General features: G+C 40.2%; 1 protein-coding gene across 6 annotated transcripts in view; it reads left to right on the top strand.

Moving 5' to 3' along the window:
- HHAT (hedgehog acyltransferase) overlaps nt 1-17,836 on the top strand; it is a 523,006-nt gene that overhangs the window by 385,619 nt on the left and 119,551 nt on the right. For 5 of the 6 annotated variants that reach the window (XM_063443865.1, XM_063443864.1, XM_063443868.1 and 2 more), the window contains 2 exons: nt 6,079-6,280; nt 16,121-16,265. In XM_063443865.1, coding sequence (XP_063299935.1) covers nt 6,079-6,280; nt 16,121-16,265 — 347 coding nt within the window. Of the gene's footprint in view, nt 1-6,078; nt 6,281-16,120; nt 16,271-17,836 lie in introns of those variants that run through there. The other variant, XM_063443869.1, reaches the window with a different exon arrangement.

Raw genomic sequence — 17,836 nt, 5'->3', positions numbered from 1 at the left:
TTGTGTATATTGATACTATTATTCTTGAATTTTGTTCATTAAACAAGCATCTGTTTTAACCTCGCAAACAAAATGGTGTTATAAAGCGCATGACGTCTGTAATTAAATGCACCAAAATATGGTTCTTACTTTAAAGATAAGCTTATCGCTGCTTGATAAGGAACAATCCTATCTTATTCTGGTCTGGGAAAAGAAAAGAGATACAATCTTGTTTTCAAGATATCGTATTATTATCAATATTAGACTTTGAAAATAATAATCTAACGATTCTCCCTTCTGGCCGGTATACAGACATGTGTGATTTTCATAGCTGTATTAAGAATTTCACAGAATATGTTATCTCGCATCGTATTAAGGTAAGTACACTGCGTTGAAAATGGTTTCTTTCTTAATCTGACTTCTTTTTTTTCCCAAACATACGGCATTAATTAGCAAACTGTAGGGAATTGTAAATAGAACTGAAAACTTTAGCCAAAACTTGCTGAAATGGAAAAATTCTGCAACTCTGTTCTGGTTCCCTGGATTCTGGATTCCTGACATCTTAGCATTAAAGGGATGCTATAGTGCTAGGAATACAAAGTTATATTCCTAGTACTACAGCTAGGATTGACAGCCACTAGAGGCTGTCTTAACCCTGCTAGGTAATTATTAATCTTAATACTAATGCTGCATATAAAATGTTTGATTATAAAATGTTTGGAAACTATATATTTTTATATATTTCTTTTGGTATTAAGAACATAGAAATACAAATACATATTTTCTTTTTAGTATTTTTAATAACAAATATACAGCATTTTATGTTATACATGGAGACAATGTTTACCTTAAACCATTCAATGGACACTACATGAATAACTGTGCCGCTAATTAAGTACTGTCACTTTAAGTGAGTACGAATTTTAAACTGAACACACAGTATATAAAACTTTCCCCTAATACCGACGCCTTTTTAATCTTGAAAAGGTTCTTGTCCCTCCGGGTCTTGGATCACCCATTTCGGCTAACACAAGGGGAAGGAATTTCGGGAGTATAATAATGCTACAAAATTACACAATATTATTTTCCTTGTATCTTTTAAGGCTTTTTGAACTGTATACATCCTATTGGATACAGCAATTGTGTTTACTAAAAATTAGCGAATATTCTTAATGTGTATAGCTGCTGAATTATTGAGGTTATTTTAAGTAACTGTATTTGAGTGTATTGATTTTATAGTAATCTTAAGTGATTTATAGTATTTTGGTGTGCTCTCTAGTGTATTCTAATACATTTTTAAAAATATTTTGTCTACCCTCTATGTCTTGGATGTCAAAAAATCTAATAGTCATTCATATTGGTTTTTGTGTTTTGTTATTTTAACCCCTTAGTGACCAGACTGTTTTTCAATTTTCTTACCATTAAGGACCAGGGCTGTTTTTACATTTCTGTGGTGTTTGTGTTTAGCTGTAATTTTACTCTTGCCGTATATACTCGAGTATAAGTCGAGTTTTTCAGCACATTTTTTACTCGAGTCACTGGTCTGTATTATGGCAACTTACATTGCCATAATACAGACCACGACCGCTGGGCTCATTACAAGCCCGGCGGTCCTGTTGAGGGGCTGGCAGGAAGCGTTTACTTACCTTTCCTGCAGCTCCTGTCCGCTCCGTGCAGCTCCCCTGTCAGCTCCCAGTGTAAGTCTCGCGAGACCCGCGGCCGTCAGAGCGTTGCCACAGGTTACCTTGGCAACGCTCCACGCAGCACGCAGACCGCGAGATTTACACTAGGAGCTGACAGGAGCTGCAGGAAAGGTAAGTAAATGCTTCCTGCCGCCTCCCCCTGCCAATGCCACTGGACCACCAGGGATTAAGATAGCCCCCCTCCCAGTTAACAAGCAGGGAGGGGGGACAAAAACAAATATTAAATAATAAAAAAATAATAATAATATAAAAAAAAATTACAATATTAAAATAAAAGAATTAAAAATAATAAAAATGCCCTCCCCCCACCCAGTTCACACACACTACACACACACACACACACACACACACACTCTGCATTCACACAAACACACACACACTCTGCATTATATACACACAGAGTGTGTGTGTATATAATGCAGAGTGTGTATATAATGCAGAGTGTGTGTTTGTATGAGTGTGTGTGTGTGTGTATAATGCAGAGTGTGTGTTTGTATGAGTGTGTGTGTGTGAATATAATGCAGAGTGTGTGTGTGTGTATATAATATCAAAAAATCACAGAATTTCATAGCCCCAAGTTTTACCCTCGTCTTATCCACGAGGCATAGCATATTTCACAATTGTTGGTCACAAAACTGCACTCGACTTATACACAAGATCGACTTATACACGAGTATATACGGTACTCATTTACTGTACCCACATATAATATATACAGTTTCTCTCGCCATTAAATGGTCTTTATAGAGATACCATTATATCTTTATAGAGATACCATTATTCCCATTAAATGGTCTTTATAGAGATACCATTATTTTCATCATATCATATAATTTACTATTAAAAAAATTATAAAATATGATGACAATTTTATTACAAAAAAACACTTTTTCTAACTTTGACCCCCAAAATCTCTTACACATATATAACCACCAAAAAACACCCGTGCTAAATAGTTTCTAAATTTTATCCTGAGTTTAGAAATACCCAATGTTAACATGTTCTTAGCTTTTTTTGGGAAAGTTATAGGGCGATACGTACAAGTAGCACTTTGCTGTTTTAAAATATATATTTTTAAAATATGTCAATAGTGACATTGTAACACTGTTATCTGTCATAAAACTCTGAATCACACCTCAAATGTACATATTTATTTTGAAGTAGAAAACCCAGGGTATTCAATATGGAGTATGTCCATTCCTTTTTAGTAGCCACTTAGTCACAAACACTGGCCAAAGTTAACATTTATATTTGTTTGTGTGTTAAAAATGCAAAAAAACTATTATGAACGATAACTTTGGCCAGTGTTTGTGACTAAGTGGCTAAAAAAGACTGAGCATTTGCAATACCTTGGGTTATCTTCTTTTGCAAATGGTATGCCATCATGGGGGTAATTCTCATTCCTGGGCTACCATACGCTCTCAAAGGCAACATAACCAATCTGGCAAATTTTACTGTGAAAAAAATGAAAATCAAGCCTCATATTTGACCCTGTAAATTTCAAAAACACTATAAAACCTGTACATGAGGGCTACTGTTATACTCGGGAGACTTCGCTGAACACAAATATAAGTGTTTCAAAAAAGTAAACCGTATCACAACAATTATATCAGTAAAAGTGCAGTTTGTGTGTGAAAAATGGAAAAAAAATTAACTTTCACTGACAATATCATCGCTGTGATATGTTTTACTGTTTTGAAGTGAAATAAACCAAACCAAACAATTAAACAAGGTAGAAAATCAATCACTTACAGTTCAGCTGTGAGATGGGCTGGCGTACTGACTCCCAGGGCGCATGAACGGACGCTCAATTCAGCTGGGTGCATACTAATTATGTTTACACATATCGAGTGGTGAGACGCGTCTCCATGGTAACCAGGACACGGATCGTCCGATCAACGCTCTTGTCCTGTCATCAATCACGAGGCGAACTTCAGCTGAGCGAGCGTCCTGCATCTCCTAGAAGATATACGCGCACTAGTGGTTAAGGCTGAGTAGCAAACAGCCGCCTGTAAACACCTAACCCGGAGTTGGACGCGGCCCACCCACGGAGCTTTCAATTATCCTTGCAGAGGGAATACTTAAATTGCTACAATATTATATTTCAGTGCCTCAAATATGTTACAACATATGTAGCAATCTGTTGATACACGTGTTTCAATTGTCTGTATAACAATTCAACCAGACATGGGTAGATATACCCGAATTATAGCGCAAAAGTGTAGTAAATAAAGTGCTATTATGCATACGCTTGGAAAGTGTCATAAAGTGCTGCCAAAAGGTCAGATATGATCTACACTGCGTGCAGAATTATTAGGCAAATGAGTATTTTGACCACATCATCCTCTTTATGCATGTTGTCTTACTCCAAGCTGTATAGGCTCGAAAGCCTACTACCAATTAAGCATATTAGGTGATGTGCATCTCTGTAATGAGAAGGGGTGTGGTCTAATGACATCAACACCCTATATCAGGTGTGCATAATTATTAGGCAACCTCCTTTCCTTTGGCAAAATGGGTCAAAAGAAGGACTTGACAGGCTCAGAAAAGTCAAAAATAGTGAGATATCTTGCAGAGGGATGCAGCACTCTTAAAATTGCAAAGCTTCTGAAGCGTGATCATCGAACAATCAAGCGTTTCATTCAAAACAGGGTCGCAAGAAGCGTGTGGAGAAACCAAGACGCAAAATAACTGCCCATGAACTGAGAAAAGTCAAGCGTGCAGCTGCCAAGATGCCACTTGCCACCAGTTTGGCCATATGTCAGAGCTGCAACATCACTGGAGTGCCCGAAAGCACAAGGTGTGCAATACTCAGAGACATGGCCAAGGTAAGAAAGGCTGAAAGACGACCACCACTGAACAAGACACACAAGCTGAATCGTCAAGACTGGGCCAAGAAATATCTCAAGACTGATTTTTCTAAGGTTTTATGGACTGATGAAATGAGAGTGAGTCTTGATGGGCCAGATGGATGGATTGGTAAAGGGCAGAGAGCTCCAGTCCGACTCAGACGCCAGCAAGGTGGAGGTGGAGTACTGGTTTGGGCTGGTATCATCAAAGATGAGCTTGTGGGGCCTTTTCGGGTTGAGGATGGAGTCAAGCTCAACTCCCAGTTTCTGGAAGACACCTTCTTCAAGCAGTGGTACAGGAAGAAGTCTGCATCCTTCAAGATTTTCATGCAGGACAATGCTCCATCACACGCGTCCAAGTACTCCACAGCGTGGCTGGCAAGAAAGGGTATAAAAGAAGAAAATCTAATGACATGGCCTCCTTGTTCACCTGATCTGAACCCCATTGAGAACCTGTGGTCCATCATCAAATGTGAGATTTACAAGGAGGGAAAACAGTACACCTCTCTGAACAGTGTCTGGGAGGCTGTGGTTGCTGCTGCACGCAATGTTGATGGTGAGCAGATCAAAACACTGACAGAATCCATGGATGGCAGGCTTTTGAGTGTCCTTGCAAAGAAAGGTGGCTATATTGGTCACTGATTTGTTTTTGTTATGTTTTTGAATGTCAGAAATGTATATTTGTGAATGTTGAGATGTTATATTGGTTTCACTGGTAAAAATAAATAATTGAAATGGGTATATATTTGTTTTTTGTTAAGTTGCCTAATAATTATGCACAGTAATAGTCACCTGCACACACAGATATCCCCCTAAAATAGCTATAACTAAAAACAAACTAAAAACTACTTCCAAAAATATTCAGCTTTGATAATAATGAGTTTTTTGGGTTCATTGAGAACATGGTTGTTGTTCAATAATAAAATTAATCCTCAAAAATACAACTTGCCTAATAATTCTGCACTCCCTGTATAATCCATATTTAAAGTGCTATAGTGCATACATCTGAAGAGTGTTATAGAGTGCTGCTAAAAGATCAACTGTGATCTATAATCCATATTTAAAGTGATAGGTAGTGCCTTATTAAACCAAGACATCCATTAAAGATTTTGTCCTAGTTATCACATTATGATGCAGATCCTGAGGTCCTCACTCTGTATACTAAAGTGAAATCTGTGCCAGTGACATGATACAAACCATGTAAATAGAAAAGTGCCAAAAAAATAAGTAATTATAAAGGGCCTACTGCTGTATCATAATAGATGCTAATATTGCATAGCCATTGGATGTTAAACACTGCATTATTACTGTTAGTGGCATAGGAAGAAGCCAGATCCAACCGCCAAAAGATTGATTGAAATACCAAATGAGTGCTTATATACCTAGTACCTTCGCGGTCCTTAAGGAGTTAAGTATTGGTGTTAAAATGATACTTGTTTGGTAACCTTGTCCAGTGGTTCAAGTATCCATAGTAATCTGTACAAAGTACGTTTCAAATAAAATGTGGGGTATTGGTATGCGTTTGTAATATTTCCTGTTCCCTACAGATATATTTATATACCTATGGGAGGTTCACATTGTGGCTTCTGTGGAATCTTGCTGTCTACTGCGTTTACGTTCGTATTTATGTGTTTGTGGCATGGAGCCCATGAATATCTGTGGTACTGGGCTTTGCTGAACTGGATTGGAATAATAACGGAGCAAGGACTGAAAAAGCTACTTGCTGTGTCCACTGTCAAAAACAGAATTGTAAGTATTAATTTTGATCACTCAAGTGAATGAGTTTCGTAACCGTTTTCCGTAAAGTATTTGTGCATTGTTAATGCCTTTATGTGTCAATGGTATATTTAATGTCTCAAAAATGTATACTATAAAGTAGATCTTTGATCTACAAAATAATCAACTTAGACACTTATGCATTTACCTATACATGATCAATCTTGTCAACAGATAAATAAAATTGTATACCGTACTTATCTAGAGATTGCTTCTTTCTTGTAGGATAGAAATTCTAAACATACTGAACATTTGAGGAAAATGCAGTCCAACCATGGTATTATGGCCATTGTCCAACAATTTTTAGAACGTCATTTTTCCCTAACTATTGTGGGATACTGCCACTGTATTTGGCAATGCATCAACTGTGCACAGAGCTTCCACTGGGCACAATATGTGTAGTTTGTGTAGCCCATAGCAACGACTCAATAAAAAGAAGAGAAGAAAAATACAAAGTATATTTGCTATAAATTATGTTGGCACAATGTATAGATGGAACTTTATTTGCTATAAGGTGCCACCACGTCACACCTCAGTGACTAGTCCACATCAAATTATTCAATACTGCATAATTAACAGCATATTGAAATGATTAAAGGAGCACTATAGGATCAGGAACACAAACATCTATCCATGACCCAATAGTGTTAAAACCACCATCTAGCCCGCCTACCCTACTAAATATAGTAAAGTCTTACTTTTGTCTGCAGCCGCTGGCTCTGGCCCTGAACTGCCTGCTTGGCTGACATCATCAAATGTGTTGTTCTGAGCCAATCACAATGCTTTGCCATAGGATTGGCTGAGACTGTCAAGGAGAATGATCAGTGGCAAAACCAAACACATACCTGGCCATATCAGCATCTCCTCATAGAGATAAATTGAATCAATGCATCTCTATGTGGAAAGTTCAGTAACTCCATGCAGAGAGTGGAGACAATGAATGGCAGTACTTCACAGTGTGCAGCACTGTCCCATGAAGCACCTCTAGCAGCCATCTGAGGATTGGCCAGTGGAGGTATCCCTAGGCTGTAAAATAAGCACTGTATTTTCTCTGAAAACACAGTGTTTACTGCACAAAGTCTGAAGGTAATGATCCTAGTCACCAGAACAAATGCAATAAGCTGTAGTTGTTTTGGAGACTATAGTGTCCCTTTAATTGTACATCTTTGAAAAGACAAAATGAAACTAACTGTGGGTTAAAGTGCTAAATGAGAAACTGTGAATAGAATGATTCAATTGTTTGCCAAATTACAGCATTTTGCCCAAGAAAGTTTTACAAATATCTCATGGTATACATACTGTGCCAGTGATAATTGATTTTTATATTAATTGGCAAGGGCTTAATGAACTGTATAATAGTAAATGTTTAAAGATATTTAGAAAATTTCAATTCACTCTCATTAGTTGTTCCTTTTTATCAGCCAGATTCCCATCAGATCGTTATCAGTCACCTCCATTACTTTATTTGGGGAAATAAAAGTCCCCGTGCTGTTCTTCTGTAAAAAGGCATTTGACGCTTTTCGGCTGTGTGCAAAGCCTTGCTAGTAATTTAAAGATTATAGTCTGACACTATACACCAAACCCCAGCTGTCATTAACATTAATTGTGTTTGCTATGTGGAAAGAGTTCTGTTTTTGAGCTCATTTGTTTATTTTACTTGCACTAATTCCAAATTCCAAATTTATAATGAAATAAATTGTCACCGTTGCCATAAATCTGCCAAGAAATCTGTAGTTATTTTAGCACTATATCTTTTGATTTGGAAGCTAACACACCATCTTGCTTTGTACTTTGTATACGATTACAAATGTCGTGGCAGGTTTGAGCTTGTTATGTACAAGTTTGCCTAATAATATATAGTATTGTCCTTAACCCATGCCTTTTTTAACCCCTTAAGGACCAAATGTCTGGAATAAAAGGGAATCATGACATGTCACACATGTCATGTGTTCTGAAGGGGTTAAATCCTCCACTTTACAGCACTGTGAAAAGTGCTGGCTCTATATAAGTAATACTAATAATAATTAATTTACATCCGGCTACGTACCGGTAATTATTCTCTAATAGCCTGGAGGTATCAGGACTTTTCAGTCAATTTTTAGTTGGCAGAATTGGATGTTTGAGCATTCCAATTCTGGGTTAACCAATATCATGCCAAGCCTCCCATATGTCCCTTCATGGAAAAACAAGTACCTCTGTTCCATTTCTGTCTCACAGGTGTTTCGAAGTGAGTTTGCATACAGCTTATTGTTGTGGTTATGGTGCAGTCCCTCAATATTTGGGCAGTTTATTTGGGCAACCTGCTGATTCAGTAATGAAGAAGTAAAACTTCTGTCAAAAATATTTGTACTCCACCGTTCATGAAATTTGTCCAAAACTGTGGGTTTTGTTGGCACAATATAAATAAATTAATAATACATATGTTTAACTGATTTTTTGCAATCCGTAATTCAAAGACATACCTTGTTTTCTCTTTATTAATTTATTGCGCTTTACACTTTTTGTAAAATGATTGATGGTACTTCACTACCAGAATTAGTTCCCTGAGATTCTTGATTGCAAACAGGTTGAGACGCACTTATTTGAATGTCCCGAGTCCTATTTTCACTTTTACAACATAATTTTGCCACCTCACTTGAACAAAATTAGAATTTTTTTTAACTACATTAATTTCTATAAAATAGCTGTCTCAGTTAATGATGGATAGTAACATGTGCGAAGGTATAGCATTGTCACAATATGTTTTTCAATTGCTGGTATCCCCTTTCTTTCAAACATAAATAAAGAATGGAGATGGGGGGGGGGGGGGGGGGGATAGCTGCCTCCGATTCTTTTTTGTTTAATATTCTTCAGCAGAAAATAAATGATTTAAGTAGATTCCTTAGTAACTTGTTCACATCCTGCTGCTCATATCAAGTGGCTATAGAGAAAAGTCATTTGGGATGTCCAAGTGCATTATGACGTTTTTTCCTCTTCAGAAAAAAACAAACCTGCATTAATGTATGCTTTTCTATTGATACAAACTGTCTCTATAAAACATTCATAAACCAGCATTTCTTATACACTACATTAAGCAGCGTGTCTGCCCAGTTGCTGAACGAAGGTGACGAGAGCCGGTGAAACTCAAATTCTCATACATTACCAAAAAAAAAACAAAAAAAAACAACCCAGAGAATACGGATATTCATCTAGCTACAGGAAGGAAAGTAAATGAGATCAAGTTAACCGGTTTTCTCATTTTCAGATAAAAGATGCTGAATTGCAATGCTATCCTGGAATCAATATAAAGGCACTCTGTTTATGTTACTCATTTTCTGCTGTTTCTCACCTTCTGAATTGAACTGTAAGAATTATAGAATAAATGTTGTCAAGTTGCTACTGCAGCTTTAACATTGTAGAACAAGTAAGAAGCTAGCAAATCATTGTCTCCAGTAGATTTAATAGTAAAATAAGGATTCATACTGGTTTTATATTCCACATACCCCTATTTTACAGACTTCACAGGACTAACACATCCTGTCTGCTATCACCTTGATATCCTGTAATAGCTTGCATGCTACATACCTATATCTTTATCCCAGAATCTTGCAGTTACCAACCGTAGTACCAAAACATCTCTGTCTATGTACATCATCTCTTTTATCACCCAGACATCCTGTTATCCAGGTAAATTATTGTCAGGGTACCTGTGGTCTCTACCTCCGAAAGAGGTAGAGACTTAGCTGTTCCTCCATCCAGACGGTCTGATGGCTCCCTTCCCCGCGGTCTATCCGGTCATGCTAGGCCGGCCGCGAGGGAGTGACTGCCTTTTACAGCATCTAGGCAGGAAGTAGTCATCAGGACACTCCCCCGGAACGACCTGTCAGTCAATTGCTGCAGGACCAATCAGGACGCCTCGGAGGCGTGGTTACTGCTCTGAACAGGGTATTTAACAGAGCTTCTTTCATTAGCTCATTGCCCTGTCGTGGTTCTAGCTTGTCCTAGTCACTCAGTGCTTGTGTATTCTATTATCCCTTTTGGTTTTGACCCGGCTTGTTTACCTTACTCTGCTTATCTCTGTTACCCTTGATTCGGCTTGTCTCTCGCTTACCTGTCTTCTGTTACCCTCGACCTCGGCTTGTCTTTGACCATTCTATACTGTACTACTTACGTTAGTCCGGCCATTCTAAGGTCCGGTATACGTATCTGGCTACTGTTTGTACTCTGCGTGTTGGATCCCTGTCCCGATCCTGACATTACGACAGGGCCAATGGATCCTGCAAGTACAAACAGTCAGCTGGCTGCTCCTGATCCTAGGTTTGAAGCCATGGATCACAGAATGGATCAGATGGCGCTTGCGCTACAGGCTCTATTAGCTTGTGCCAATAACCCACCAGAGGAGATACGTAATACCCCTGTTTCTCCTGTCGGTTCAGGTCTAGAGGTAGCCACAGTGGGTGCTTCTTCTCACATTACCCCCCCAGTACGCTATGGTGGGGCTCCTGAGAAGTGTCGTGGTTTTTTAAACCAAATTAGTATCCACTTTGAATTGCAACCTCGCTCTTATCCTACAGATAGGGCAAAAGTAGGATTTATTATCACCCTACTCATTGAGAAAGCTCTGAGATGGGCCAACCCACTATGGGAGAACGATAATCCATTAGTTTATAATTATAACGCATTTGTAGCTGCTTTTAGAAGAACATTTGACCCTCCAGGTAGAAAGGTTAATGCAGCCAGATTACTGTTGCGCCTGAGACAGGAGAACCAAACACTGGTGGATTATGCACTAGAGTTCAGGTCTCTGGCGGCAGAAATCAAGTGGAATGAGCAGGCGTATATGGATGTATTTTTGAATGGCCTATCTGATGTAATCCTTGATGAGGTTGCTACCAGAGAACTCCCTGAGAATTTAGAGGATTTAATTTCGTTCATCTCTCGTATAGATGAACGTCTAAGAGAGAGACAGAACACTCGAGAGAGGAACCAGAGACCTTCTTTTAGGTTAGCTCCCGCTGTTCCAAGTCCTGACTCCACAATATCTTTGCTTACTGAACCTATGCAGATAGGGTATACCCGCCTCTCTGAGGAGGAAAGACAGCACAGAAGAAGAGAGGGTTTGTGTATGTATTGTGGAGCCAAGGGTCATTTACTCTCGAACTGTTCTAACCGCCCGGGAAACGCTCGCACCTAAGTCTCTCTAGAGGACAGGCCTTGGGTGTTTCTATTTTGTCCTCTACTCCTGATTATAAAGATCACAGGCTTCTGCTACCAGTTTCCTTAACTTGGGGGAAGGAAGTAGTAAGGGCTATGGCATTGATAGATTCCGGTGCTGCTGAGAATTTTATCGACCAAGCCTTTGCTAGTAAGAACAATTTCCCATCCCAGCAAAGGGAGACACCTTTGGCCGTTGAGGCCATAGATGGTAGACCACTACTAGACCCTGTTATCTTTCGTGAGACCATACCCATTAATTTAAATGTTGGTATCCTACACGTGGAGAATTTATCTCTTCTGCTCATTTCGTCTCCTTCCGTTCCCATAGTTCTGGGGTACCCATGGTTGAAAAAACATAACCCTATTATCGATTGGGAGTTAGGAGAGATACTCTCGTGGGGCCAGGGCTGCCAGGATCGGTGTTTGTGCAAGGTTTCTCCATTAGCTAATATTAACATACCGGAGAATCCTACTCAGTCCACAGAAAGACAAATACCAGACCTTTACCTAGACTTAAGGGCAGTGTTTGACAAGAAGAATGCCGATTCTTTGCCTCCACACAGGTCATTTGACTGTAAGATTAAGCTTCTACCCGGCACTATGCCTCCGAGGGGCCATGTATATCCTTTGTCTGTTCAGGAAAACTCTGTTCTAGAGGAGTATATTCGGGAGAATTTAGAAAAGGGATTCATCAGGAGGTCTTCTTCTCCGGCCGGGGCTGGGTTCTTTTTCATTAAGAAGAAGGATGGCACGCTGAGACCTTGTATCGATTACCGAGGCTTGAATAAAATAACTGTCAGAAATGCCTATCCTATCCCACTGATTACCGAGTTATTTGATCGTCTTAAGGGCTCCAAAATCTTCACCAAGTTAGATCTCAGAGGGGCTTACAATTTGGTGAGAATCCAGCAAGGTCACAAGTGGATGACGGCATTCAATACCCGGTATGGCCACTACGAATACACTGTTATGCCATTTGGACTATGCAATGCTCCTGCAGTATTTCAAGATTTGATTAATGAGGTACTTAGGGAGTTTCAGCATGATTGTGTTATTGTTTACCTGGACGACATACTAATACACTCTAAGGAGATTGAGACTCACCATAGACAGGTCAGAAAGGTATTACACAAGCTGCTGCAACATGGTCTATATTGCAAATTGGAGAAGTGCAGTTTTGATCAGTCTCAGGTAGACTTTCTTGGATACGTGATTTCTGGGGAAGGTTTTAAAATGGATCCTGTAAAACTTCAATCTATTTTAGACTGGCCCTTGCCCAAAGGACTCAAGGCTATCCAAAGGTTTATTGTTTTTTCCAACTACTATAGGCGCTTCATTAAAGGATACTCCTCTATCATTGCGCCTATTACCAATATGACCAAACAAGGGGCTGATACTAAGTTCTGGTCTAAGGAAGCTCTGGGTGCTTTCAAGACTCTCAAGGAACTTTTTGCCTCGGCTCCCATTCTAGTCCATCCTGATACGACTCTGCCTTTCTTGCTCGAGGTCGATGCCTCTGAGACAGCAGTTGGGGCTGTTCTGTCTCAAAGGTTAGGGGTGGATAAACCGTTACACCCTTGTGGTTTCTTCTCTAAGAAATTTTCTGGGCCTGAGAGCAGATATGACATCGGGGAAAGGGAACTGTTAGCAGTCATTAAAGCCTTAAAGGAGTGGAGACATTTGTTGGAGGGGACCCTACACCCTATTACGATTTTGATGGACCACAAAAACTTGTCCTATATTGGGGAGGCTAAGCGCTTATCCTCTAGACAAGCTCGTTGGTCCTTATTCCTGACTCACTTCAATTATGTACTGACTTACAGACCTGGTTCTAAAAACTCTAAAGCCGATGCATTATCTCGCCAATATGAACCTTCTACTGTACCTGAACCAGTTCTTTCTTCTATAGTTCCGAAATGCAATATCATTGCTAATACGAATCTCAGGATTCATTCTCCATTATTGGCCGAGATCATTAAGTTGCAACATCTAGCACCTAAACAGACTCCTGCGGGCCGTCATTTCGTTCCTCCTGCTCTTCAACTGGAACTTTTACAGTGTTTACATAATAGCAAGATGGCGGGACATCCTGGTATTCGCAAAACTTACGCGTTGATCTCTAAGGACTTCTGGTGGCCTGCTTTACGGAGGGATATTGAGGAGTTAATCGCTGCATGTGAAGTTTGTACTAAAACCAAACAACCCCATACGCTTCCATGTGGATTCCTGCAACCCTTGGAGGTTCCAGAAAAACCATGGTCCTGTTTGGCCATGGACTTTATTGTCGATCTACCTATCTCTAAAAGACAGACGTTGTGGGATCAAACTCGACAAATCCTTGTGCACAACTCTATGTTGGTCAAGAAACACGCTGATAAACGTAGAAGGGTGGCTCCGGTCTTTGTTCCTGGTGATAGGGTATGGTGATAGGTGATAGGTATGGCTGAGCACGAGGAACATCCGTTTAAAAGTGCCCTCCATGAAGTTCGCTCCTCGTTATATTGGACCCTACAGGGTGCTGACCCGTATCAATCCAGTTGCGTATCGTTTAGCTCTTCCTAATACCTTACGCATCCCGAACTCGGTTCACGTTTCATTGCTGAAACCACTCATATGTAACAGATTTTCCTCCACAATAGCCCCTCCTCGCTCCGTTCAGGTGGAGGGTCAGGAGGAGTATGAGGTTAACTCTATTATTGATTCTCGAATCTCCCGGGGGAGAGTACAATATCTGGTTGATTGGAAGGGATATGGTCCTGAGGAGAGGAGTTGGGTACCTCAGGAGGATGTTCATGCTCCCCGTCTCCGCAGGGCGTATCACTCTCGCTTCCCATCTCGTCCCGGTTCATTCCGCCCGGTGGGCGTATCTGAGAGGGGGGGTACTGTCAGGGTACCTGTGGTCTCTACCTCCGAAAGAGGTAGAGACTTAGCTGTTCCTCCATCCAGACGGTCTGATGGCTCCCTTCCCCGCGGTCTATCCGGTCATGCTAGGCCGGCCGCGAGGGAGTGACTGCCTTTTACAGCATCTAGGCAGGAAGTAGTCATCAGGACACTCCCCCGGAACGACCTGTCAGTCAATTGCTGCAGGACCAATCAGGACACCTCGGAGGCGTGGTTACTGCTCTGAACAGGGTATTTAACAGAGCTTCTTTCATTAGTTCATTGCCCTGTCGTGGTTCTAGCTTGTCCTAGTCACTCAGTGCTTGTGTATTCTATTATCCCTTTTGGTTTTGACCCGGCTTGTTTACCTTACTCTGCTTATCTCTGTTACCCTTGATTCGGCTTGTCTCTCGCTTACCTGTCTTCTGTTACCCTCGACCTCGGCTTGTCTTTGACCATTCTATACTGTACTACTTACGTTAGTCCGGCCATTCTAAGGTCCGGTATACGTATCTGGCTACTGTTTGTACTCTGCATGTTGGATCCCTGTCCCGATCCTGACAATTATACAGATCTCCCAGTTCCTCTTTAATACAACGATACCCATATATACCCTGTATCATTTATGCTTTATTACAGGGGTGGGCAACTGGTAGATCACCAGCTGTTGTATTAATCTGCTGTCAATTCATTATGGGAGTTGGGGTCTTTCAACAGCTGTGTATACCATGCCTTTTACCAGTTAGCGCTTTATTATACATCCCACATGACAGCATGTTTTTCCAGTTTACCTACATCTCTTGTGCTCTGTATAGCTGGTAAAAGTAATCTTTTTTTTTTTTTTTCCTTTGTTTTTTTTTTTTTTATGTTCAGTTTCTAGTGTGTTCAGACTATCACGTGCACACAGAGAAAGAGTCATAATGTTCTAGAAGATTTATTTGTGCTATTTATTTTATGGGACCCTGTCCTCACGGTCCATTAAAAAGTGTTACAATCTGCCGTGCCAAGAACCATCTTGTCTCCGAGATCAATTCAAAAACTTTGCTCTCAGTATTTTTCAGAAGAAATAATGTTTTCAAGATTGCTTCACCCGCTCTCTTATTGTGTTGCTACTTTGGCGTGTAGACTATAATTAGAAAAATCTAACAGTGTAAAAATGATTATGCAGCCGAATAATACTGTTCTGTTCTGCACCAAGCGCCACTGGTTTGTAGATCTGAGCGTAAATCATGCGTCTGTTATTGAAACTTCACTGTCTGCGGATGTGGGCTGCTGAGAAAGATGAGGCAGAAAGTTAATAATTCACAATACCACTCCATCCGTTGAATTGTGTACTAGATTTTACTTGAAATTGTTTCCACTACATTAGAACAGCTATTAGCATACTTATGTATGCAATCATTAAAATGAATTTTAAAAGAAAATATGTCCTCTGAGATCTAAAACAGCACTCACTGTTTTAAGTATTACTTAACCCAATTCTAAAATGTGTTGTTATAACTTTTTAAAATTAAAATAAATAAATAAAAAACGAAATATTGATTATGGCCTATACCATGCTTCCTCAAACTCTGGCCCTCCAGATGTTGCTGTACTACAACTCCCATGATTCTCAGCCTATCTATTTCATCCATAGAATCATGGGAGTTGTTGTTCAGCTACATCTGGAGGGCCGGAGTTTGGGGAAGCCTGGCCTAAACCAATACTGACTCCTTATATTGCACTTTCTTTCTATAGAATCAGTGGTTGTCACCAAAGCTGTATCGCCAAATCTATGCCGCACTGGCATCCATTTCCACCGCTTTCTTAATATTTACCAACCTGATATTTCTTGGAGGTGAACACGTTGGAAAAATCTACTGGAACCGAGTGTTTGTTCAAGGTTAGTGAATATTGTAACTAATCCACTAGTCAGATAAGTTATTTATTAAAATAAGACAACATGTTCTGATGGTATGTTCAATATAATCTCTCAATAAAAGGTTAAAAGAAAAACAGTAAACCTTTTCTTGTCTGGCCGCTAGTTTATAGTACAAAAACCATACACTTATTATAATTACTTTGATATGGGTCAGAGAGTCTGTAATGGGCACTTTGTGATGTTTGCACATTAATGTCAGTTTAATTTAATGGATTGATTAAACAAGAAAAGCCCACACATTTACCGTGTTTTTCGCTTCATAAGACGCACCACACCATAAGACGCAGCTAGTTTTTAGAGGAGGAAACCCAGAAAAAAAATATTCTGAACAAACTGTCCCATAGTGTTTCTTAACACCCCCCCTCTCCTGTCCCATAGTGTTCCTTACCACCCACTCCCCTCTCCTGTCCCATAGTCATCTTTAACCCCCCATCTCCTGTCCTATAGTGATCTTTAACCCCTGTCCCATATTGATCTTTAACCCCCCTCCCCTGTCCCATAGTGGTCTTTAACCCCACCTCCCCTGTCCCATAGTGATCTTTAACCCCCCCGTCCCATAGTGATCTTTAAACCCCCCTCCCCTGTCCCATAGTGATTTTTAACCGCTCCCCTGTCCCATAGTGTTCTTTAACCCCCCTCCCCTGTCCCATAGTGTTCTTTAACCCAGCCCTCCCCTTGTTCAATAGTGTTCTTTAACCCCCGTCCCATAGTGTTCTTTAACCCCCCTCCCCTTGTCCAATAGTGTTCTCACCCCCTCCCCTCGTCCCATAGTGTCCCTTCATCCCACAGTGTCCCCCCCTTGTCCCATAGTGATCTTTCCCTCCCATAGTGTCCCCCCCTCCCCTTGTCCCATAGTGTCCCTTAGTTACTTACCTGTATTGTAGCGCGGGCCGGTAGAACAGCACCGCGGTACAGGAACTTAAATTTCAGCTGAAATTTAACTGAAATTTAAGTTCCTGTACCGTGGTGGGCGCTGTTCTGCCGGCCCACGCTACAATACAGGTAAGTAAAGCTTCACATTCGCTCCATAAGACACACAGACATTTCCCCTTACTTTTGAGGGGGGGAAAAAGTGCGTCTTATAGAGCGAAAAATACGGTACTTGCATACTTGTTTCATCTCCACAAATCTATCATGGCAAAAGAACACCAATTTGCCAACATACAGGTATTATCCATCCAGTACCCATTGTGGTGGCATTTTAGGAAGCAGCATTCCCAAAAATGCTATCAGGTTTCTTACTATTATCTAGTCTCTATTTTTTGTCAGACCTGCTGCATGTGGCAGATGTTATTTATGTTTCTATGCTAATACCTCAGCCGTCCTCTGAAATGCTGCCAGACAAGGGATACCATATAATGCATGAGACTTTATTTTATCACCCACTTAGTTCCATAAATGACAAATGAATAAGTGGAACTTTAACATTGTGTAAATATTTCAATATATTTTAGGTAACCAGCAAGCTAGTCGTGAATAGCATATTTGTCCTATGTTTAAACGGCCACTCAGAGCAACATAATCACTACAAC

The sequence above is a fragment of the Pelobates fuscus genome, chromosome 2 (genome assembly GCF_036172605.1).
Source record: "Pelobates fuscus isolate aPelFus1 chromosome 2, aPelFus1.pri, whole genome shotgun sequence".
NCBI classification, from domain to species: Eukaryota; Metazoa; Chordata; class Amphibia; order Anura; family Pelobatidae; genus Pelobates; species Pelobates fuscus.
Note: the sequence above shows the minus strand (reverse complement) of the source record. Positions and strands in the feature narration are given on the sequence as shown.